The sequence below is a fragment of the Selaginella moellendorffii genome, unplaced genomic scaffold (assembly GCF_000143415.4).
Source record: "Selaginella moellendorffii unplaced genomic scaffold, v1.0 SELMOscaffold_52, whole genome shotgun sequence".
Lineage (NCBI taxonomy): Eukaryota > Viridiplantae > Streptophyta > Lycopodiopsida > Selaginellales > Selaginellaceae > Selaginella > Selaginella moellendorffii.
The window spans coordinates 601,816-611,125 of record NW_003314313.1 but is presented as its reverse complement, the minus strand read 5'-3'; the positions used below and the strand labels follow the sequence as shown (position 1 = coordinate 611,125).

The 9,310-nt window shown below is 40.0% G+C and overlaps 1 protein-coding gene across 1 annotated transcript; it reads right to left on the bottom strand.

Annotated features, from left to right (window-relative positions):
* Positions 1-7,039: 7,039 nt before the first annotated feature.
* LOC9635212 (glutathione S-transferase U25) lies at positions 7,040-7,911 on the bottom strand. Its single transcript, XM_002982027.2, has 2 exons — positions 7,548-7,911; positions 7,040-7,492 (listed from the first exon to the last, which is right to left on the bottom strand). The coding sequence occupies exons 1-2, from the start codon at positions 7,863-7,865 to the stop codon at positions 7,127-7,129; spliced, it is 684 nt and encodes a 227-aa protein (XP_002982073.1). The 5' UTR covers positions 7,866-7,911; the 3' UTR covers positions 7,040-7,126.
* Between the last annotated feature and the right edge of the window lie 1,399 nt (positions 7,912-9,310).

The window sequence follows — 9,310 nt, the reverse complement described above, 5'->3', positions numbered from 1 at the left end:
GGAACACCGTGGCCTTATGCAAGTCACCTGGGTACTCTCCTCGCCTTCTGCCCTTGGGTGCTCTAGCCATGGGCTTAGAGCGGGTTTCGTTGAGCCACACCAGGTATCCAAGTAGGTAGTGCCACCCACACTTGGACTGGGAGCATCGGCCAGTCGATCTCCCGGGGGAACTAGAGCCGGCTCTTGAACACTTCACCAAGCTACCCCGCTTGTCGGTCTGTGTTCACTCTAGTCTTGGACTTCCCAGTGGGCAGCTCATCACCCAACACTGGGTCTGGCCTTCCTGGGCCAAACTGGCCTTTCCTGGCCAAACTGGCTCCATTGCAGTCCTCCCCCTTACTATACTTTTGGAGCTCACCAAACCCCCCAGGGTCTGGGAGACGAACGCTTTGGGCTTTCACCCTCTCAGGCTCCGGACTCGGACTCGGACTCGGACTCGGACTCGGATTCGGACTCGGACTCGGGCTCGGGCTCGGTCTCGGGCTCGGCCTCGGTCTCGGTCTCGGTCCCGATCTCGGTCTCGGTCTCGATCTCGGTCTCGGTCCCGGTCTCGGTCTCGACTTCGGACTCCATCTTGGACTCCATCTCGGACTCCATCTCGGACTCCATCTCGGGTCCATCTCGAACTCCATCTCGGACTCCATCTCGGGTCCATCTCGGACTCCATCTCGGACTCCATTTCAGGTCCATCTCGGGTCCACCTCGGACTCCATCTCAGACTCCATCTCGGACTCCATCTCGGACTCCATTTTGGGTCCATCTCAGGTCCACCTCGGACTCCATCTCGGACTCCATCTCGGACTCCATCTCGGGTCCATCTCGGACTCCACTTTGGACTCCAACTCGGGTCCATCTCGGGTCCACCTCGGACTCCACTTCGGACTCCATCTCGGGTCCATCTCGGGTCCACCTCGGACTCCACTTCGGACTCCATCTCGGACTCCATCTCGGGTCCATCTCGGACTCCACTTCGGACTTCAACTCGGGTCCATCTCGGACTCCACTTCGGACTCCATCTCGGACACTCCCACGTGTCATGTGTTGGTCCTTTTGGGTCCCTTTTTGGAGCCTCGCCTTTTGCTCGCTTTGTGCTCGTTCCTTGAGCACTTCGTTGGGAGTTCCACTCCTGCTCTTGACTTTTCAAGTCGGAGCTTTTGGTCCAAACGTGTTACGCTCGTTTGGCTCTCGCTTCGGCCACTACCATGTGGCGCCCTTCCGGCTCCACTTTGGGGCCTAGGGATTTTGTGTCTCACAGTTAAGACTCAAACACCCTCCAGTTGTCATTGACAAGAAAATGTCTAATGGAGTTAACCACTCTTGCTACTCCAAGTACCACTCAACTTACAAAGGAATGATACATCTTTGCCCACAGAGACATAGGGAGGGAGCCAAAAACCCAACTCCCTTGAGCAAGAAATCAACCCCATCAGGAAGATTTAGACAACTTTTATAAACTGGTAAATTTACACGACCATGCCCCTTTCAAAAATGAGTTATTGGGAGAGGGACAGGGACTTGTGATCAGTCTATAATAGTTATCCCCATGGTTATAGATTGAACCTATGCACCGAAGTGCCAAAGTCAACCTACCAAAACTAACTTAAGTACTAATGAACGAGAGAAATAAAAAGTTGATTTATAAATTATTGATTTGCAAGATTTATTACAAAATTTACAAAAGCTAGGCTTTATTACGATTCTCATACTCCGTGACAATCTCATGAGCATGTGTAAGATTCCTAAGAGGTTCCTAAGTTGATTCACAAGTTAGGTAACCCTCTATAATGCATATGGTTTTCACCCTTTATTTTATGGTGATTTACCATAGGATAACCATAAAGCAGAACATAAACCTTTTATATGCCACATGTCATATGCCACATGTCACATGCCACATGTCCCAAGGATAATGGAGTCGAGCCTAAGTTTTAAAGCCTTATGCCACTGAACAAAGTAATGGAGCCAAACTCCTAAGTATGTAGCTAAAGAGCGAATGAATTGAAGCACGGAGGAACTCCCAAGCATTCAGCCCAAGGAGAAAAGGGACAAGAGCACAGAGTGACTTGGAACAGTCATAAAGCATTTAACATCCCAATGCTAAGACCAGCACGCAAAATGGAGCTAAATGGAGTTTAACATTATTTCAGTATACCAATGGCCTAATGCGAAGATATAAATACTCCACCAGCTAGTATAGTGTGGAATTTGGGCTTAGACTCAAGCCGAAAGTAGAACAAGAACAAGCACGCAAGTGAGAGCTATATTATACCTCAAGTTGGTCAACCATATCTAACCTACCCACTATCCTTATTATACATCTCACTATCTTTATTACCTAACCTATCCCACATTTGGAACCCTCTATAGCTCCACTATCCATACTATACATTTGACACCCCCCATAACTCCCCCCCACCCTTTGAGGAACACATGCTTTGGGCTTTCACCCCAAACTTCCCTTAGTACCAAAAGTTAGTCTTTGCGATAAGCGTAAAACTTACTAAATATGGAATGGCACTAGATCGTGAGTTTGGAAGTAGGAATATCACTATAGGATTCAGGACACTCTACATTCCGTAGATATGCCTCTTGGGCAGATCTAGACACTTACCATAAATAGTATATAAATCCAAAACGAAACCAACACATAGGGCATGATAGTGAGGGCATTTGGCAGACACAGTAAGCTATATTATAGCAATATTGAGGGACTAGACTCAATACGCGAGAGTTCCTGTCATTAGCCAATGCCAAACACAACAAGATAAGGACTCCTTACGAAACTAGTATAGTGTGGAATTTGGGCTTAGACCCAAGTCAGAAGTAGAACAAGGACAGGCACACAAGTCAGAGTTGCCTCAGGTTGGTCAACCATACCCAACTTACCCACTATCCCTACTATACATCCCACTATCCCTATTATACCCCCCTTCTTGAGGAACACACGCTTTAGGCTTTCACCCTTAGCCACCTTTAATACCAAAAGTTAGTCTTTAGGATAAGCTTGAAATTTATTAAATATGAAATATCCCTAGATTGTGAATTTGGATATAAGACGAACACCATTATGTTTAGAATAATCTTTACATTTCATAGATATGCCAAATGAACAAATTTAGACACTTTCCATAAATAAAATTATTTGTTTGGCTGGATATAACCTTTGTTAAGAACTTCCATGAGTTGCTTCTTGAGTTTAGCCATCTCCTTGATGTTTAAACGATATAGAGCCTTCATAGGTGGTTTAGAACTCGGAATAACCTCAATCCGATGATCAACCTTATAGCTAAGAGGTAGCTCTAGTGGCAAATCCTTCAGAAATATAACTTGATTCCATGCTAACAACTCCAATATCTCTTTTGGTACAAAATCAACCCCATCACCAGTTCGAATTGAATCACCATCACCTTTAGCTTCCATCACTTGAACCCAAAAAGTCCAACATCCCTTCTTAACTACTTTTTAAGCGGCTCTCACAATCAAGAATTTAGCATCGCAATCCTTTAAAGAGTACTTTTGCAACTAAAATGACACATCAAGATGTCCTTTTGACCTCAACGTGATATGACTCTGTCCAGCACCATAAATCCCTTTTATATATTTGTTGCAGAAATCCATACCAAACACCATTTAAAAATCTGGAATCTTCAACTCTACCAAGTCCACTCTTTCTTTCCACTTAGATAGTCTTATTGGAATATCACTCACAAATTTTCTAGCTACTTGCCCATCTTCCACAAACTAGAAGTGTATAGGTGACATTTGCTTAGCATTTAATATTAACAACTTAACTAAGTCTTCAAATATCATGATGTGCATAGCTCCTGTATTAATCATCACTCAAATTTAGTGTCCATAAACAAAGCCTATCAAATATATTAATGAATCATTATTTGCATTGACTACGAGAAAAACTTAAGGAAAGTAACGAAAGTAACTCACCTCCTCTTCCTCATAGTTTGCATTGACCAACTCATCAACCCCTTCAACTTCACCACCACCATCTTCCCTAATGACATTAATAAAAGACTTTGTCTTATGTTTGTTGGGACATTTCAAGGACCTATATCCTATCCCTCCACAATGGAAGCAATGACCCATATTACCTATTCCACTAGGAGCAGATTTCGCAAGTTCCTATTGCTTATACCCACCAAGAGGAAGAACAGAGGGCCTAGGACCGGAAGAAGCTGCTAATGGTCACCAACCACCATCTTTGTTAACTGTTGCTTGTGAGCCTCTAGGGCAGAACTTTCCTTCCACCTTCTATTTCTAATCACCTTGTTTATTTCCAAAGTTCTTATTCTTGTCTGAGGTACTAATATATGATTGTTGATATTATTCCATGAGTGAGTAACTGAAAGCAACTTGTTATGCTGTCTCTATACACTCTAAGTACGTTTTCAGTTTAAACTTCAAAATCTTATTGCGAGAAAGTGAACTTAAACCTTCCAAGAAATAACTTCGAGCATCTTTGTCACTCATATTTGTAAACATAATATGCTTCTGAGCAAATGCATTAACATAATGTATAAGGTCCCCTCACTACTTTAATTGTTGCAACTTCGTGTAAAGTTTTGAACCAAGATTGTCCAACAAGTATTCCTTATGGATACGAGACTGCATCTTGGTCCAACTTCTAGCTTACCCTTTTCTAGCACACACTTGGCACCACCAAGTTTTGGCATAATTAGTGAGAAAGGATTGCATGTACACAACTTTCATCTATGTTTATTACAATAAAATAGTTTTCAATATCATAGACCCAATCTTCCAAAACCTGATAGTTCTACATGCCTTTGAAATTGAGTGGTTTTGGAGGCTTGAACTTTGAAACTCATGCAACCAGGGGCGGTTACAAAACTTCATCGTCCTCAAAATTTGAAGAGAAGTCCAATTGCTTAGGTTTAGTTGATTTAGCTATCTTAAATTCTTTTTTCTTCTTTTTGTTCTCCTTCTTCAATTTGCAAATTTCCCTTCGCAAATTCTTGATCTCAACTTCCTGAGCCATATGTTGTAGTGTTGTAGCATCTAGCTCTTCCTCTTCTAACTCAGCCTTAGCCTCTTCCTCTTTTGACTTAGCCTTAGCCTCTTTTGCAACATCTCTAGTAGGAGTTTCCTTCTCTTGATTCACCTATCTAGAGGTTTCAAGATCATTAGCACAATTCCTTTTCATCATTCCACTAGCTGCATGCATGCCTCTATCAGTAGTTGAACATACATACAATGTTCTTACCAAATGGTACAATCTAACTAATCCTACATAAGTCACTTCAGATCTACTAGAAAAGTCTCTGTGTATGCAACTTAAGTCAGAAAATCTGACAAAAGTTGGATAAGAATCACTATAACAATTCCTTTGATATCAAATGTAGCACATCTAAATTTGGAGTTGAACTCCAAGCTTGTTGCACTATAGAATGAGGGTCTAGTACAATCCCATTAGCATCAACTCCCCGTATCCAACACTTGCATGCAAAATAGTGTCATACAGTGTTTGGCATGATTTTGGCATCCTGGTGGCCTAATGCGAGGAGGAGGGTACTCTACCAACTAGATCAGTGTAAAGCTTGGGCTTAGACTTAAGCGAAATGCAAAACAAAGAGCAACATAACCCAATAGGAGCTAAACTAATATCTCAAATGGTCGAACATACATTTTAACCACTATCCTTATTATACATTTGAAACCTTTCATAACCTCCCCTCTGCTTTGGGCTTTCACCTCCTTTAGTACCAAGAGTTAGTCTTTGGGACAAATGTGAAATTTATTAAATATGGAATAGTGCTAGATTGCAAATTTAGAAGTAGGAACAACACTATAGGGTTTAAAACACTCTCTACATTTCATAGATATGCCTTTTGAGCAGATCTAAACACTTACCATAAATAGTATATGGAACCAGAACAGAACCAACACATAGGCCATGATAGCAAGGGTGTTTAGTGAATATAATAAGTTATCATATAATGATATTGAGAGACTAGACTTAATACGTGAGGGTTTTTATCACTAGCCAATACAAGATATTTCGAGACATGAACTCTTTACCAGGCTAAGTATAATATGTAAAAATTCTATCTATGCTCATCCGATTTAAGTACACTCGAAATGTCCAATTAACTCTACTAGTAGAAGACGGGCTACCAAAGGGATCCAATTGTACTGACCTCCTGCTATCATAGCAGTAAGGAAAGAGTGTCTGTAAGGATTGGATAACAAGTATCTTTCAATACCCGAAATCACATTCATGACAACTAATGTGAGTGCATGAAATATGGAAATGGAATATAGAATTGTACATATCAATTAGCCCAAAAACCATAATTTATATACAAAAGTGACTGGTGTAAATCAAAATCCCACTACACTAATATTAGTATATGCATTGTAGCAAATTAAATTTTAATTAAAAAACTAAACTATTAAATATTTATTTCAAAGGTAGCTCCTCAAAAGTGGTAATTCTTAATGTTTTTTAACCTCTATAAAATTAAGTAATCTATAGAAAAAGAATTTGACTTGAGCTAGTTTTTTAAATATATAAAACTAGGATTATAAGGTAGTAAATGTTTAAACTAATAAATATGAAACAATAGCAATGTGGTAAGTATTTGTTATATAGAAAAGGCTTTGCCATATATAGATGTATGTGCATTTGAGATAATAAAAAGTTTATTTTGACAAAAATTATGAAATGTTATAATATAGGGAAGAATTAACCTTCAAAAGAACATTCAGCAATGAATAAAAGATTTCTCAAGAGTGTTTGTTTAATCATATAGTAACAAAGTGTTAGCTTCTCATAACAACATAGTATAGAAAGTGTAATTACTAGTTGTTTTATGCAAATTTGTAAATAATATTTCTAAACAGAAGCAAAAAGAGAATTTAAAAAATAAGATTTTAATAAAAAGGCTAATCCTAACAACACAACACACCAACACACAGAAAGAGAGAGAGAGATATTAAGTGTTGATGTGGTAGACAGTACTAAAGCATTGCCATTCCACCAAATTTCTGGAAAGGACCGTCTGGATTTTGTCAGAAACATTCTTTATTTGAAGTACTTTTTATTGGTTACTCATCGAGATGATGAAATAAAAACAGCATCTATCTTGATGGTTTAGGCAGCCCCGATAACTCGCTTCCTGATAACCTCAGCGAATTCAGCAATCTTGTCATGGCTTGGAGTGGATATCTTGATCGCGTCCACGGAATTTACAGCGTCCACCCACTTGTAGAGATTGGGCCATTCTTCCGGGCCTGGAAGCACGAATCCTCCCACTTTCTGGTAGCCTTTGAACCAGCAGATGAATGGAGCCAGAGCAACATCTGCAAAGTTCATAGCGTCACCGCCAAAGAAAGGCTTGCCTGGAGCGATGGTGCCGAGAGCTTCATCGATTTTCATCAGAGCCCACTTCAAGTCCTCGCCGGCTTTCTTGTGCTCCTCCCCCATAGCTCGTATGAGTCGGCTCCCGGCGTCATAGAGCTGTTGGTGAGGAAAAATCTGGTTTTGATCAACCCGGGAGAAGCAACAAGTTTACCTTTTTGTCACCAAAGTCTGCCCAGAAGCGAGCCACAGCCTTTTCGTATGGATCTTCCGGGAGGAGCTTGTGAGAACCGGGCCACACACAGTCAATGTAGTCGACGATGACAAGAGACTCGCAGATAGGCTTGCCGTTGTGGATGAGAACCGGAATCTTCGTATAGATTGGATTTGCCTCGAGAAGCTCCTTGCTCTTGTTGAACAAATTCTCCTCCTGGTAATCGTAGGACACCCCTTTCAGATCCAGCGCATAGTGAACTCTCAAGCCAAACATACTCGGCCAGAAGTTCAAGAGCTTCACACTGTCTTTCGACATGACTGCTACTCGCACAAAAGAGAAACCCAGAAAATAGAAGGCACAGTTCTCTGCCAGCGAGCCGGTGAATATTCGTTAAGGCACCTTAGAAGTTTCTAAGTAAGAGCCTTTTGTACGGGTAAATAGCTGGCATGGCACAAAAAGTCAGGAAACTTGTCGCGACCTCTATAAAAAATAAAAACCATACCTTACCTTCTGACGGTCTCGCAACAATCCTCGAGTCAAGATTATGTTTGGGGTAATTTCTCGACCAGAAGCTCAAGACCTTGACACTCCCTTTCGACATGGCTACTACTTGCTTCTACTCCAAAGAGAAACTCAGAAAACACAAGACATCTCTCTCGAAAGATATATATATATATATATATATATATATATATATATAGTGGATATTCGTTGAGGCACATTAGAAAGGCTCTAGAGATTTCTTGTCCGGTTAAAATAGAAAATTGTCCATCCGAAACGAATTCCGCCAATTAACTGATGCCATTTAGAAGCGCGCGTGCCAAAAGATCAGAAAAGTTCTAATTTGCTCACCATAATAAGTCAATGGACCAATGGAGCAAAATGGTGACGGGAGCAATATATATGAAGTGTTTATAATTAAAACCCAGCTTTCCATAATTTAGTTCACTCTGGTCTCTTTGGTCTTCATTTGCAGCACGCACCCTCCATCTCTTTAAGATTCCATGTGATGGAGCAAAATGGCAATGGAGTGATAGTGCATTGGATAAGCATAAACTCCCCCCAAGACACTGGCATAGCAGAATGTGATTACCAGGCTTCAGCAAATCATCATTTTGCTGACATCAAAAGACTTTAACAAGATCGAATTCTAGAGATTTGCCTGGAAACCTTAAGAAAGAATTAATTAGGATGCTGGCCAGTATTAACCAGAATTGAAGGTTTAAATTTTCATAGTAATATACAATTTATAGAAATTTTTATTTTAATCAAGAAATTATACACTAGAGTAACAAAAATGATAAAAATTACTTAAGCATATGTTTCCCTTTCTATCTTTGTTTTATCAATCTATTCTTCTTGTTCTTTCTCACTCTTTGATAGTTTTAATCTTACTATCTTTGAGATGTATTTATCAATGTTGGATTGCATTTTTGAGGAATCTACTAGTAGAGTATAGAGAAAAGAAACAGACCCACCGTGAGATTGACTACAATGATTATAGCATAATCCATTAAGTAAATAAAAATTTTCAAATTTGATGTATTTTTTTTCTGTCACTTTCTAGTTTTGTTCAAAAACGTGCTTCTATTGTTCTTTTCAAACGAAATTCCAATTTTTCACACTTAACATAGTTTTACTCTTCATTTTTATATAATCTTCTCAAGGTTTTCTATTTTTTTATGGAGAGATAAGGAGTTTAACAGTTAAAAGTTCCACAATCAATTTATAAATTGCTTTCAGAACTTTGAGTGGAAGTA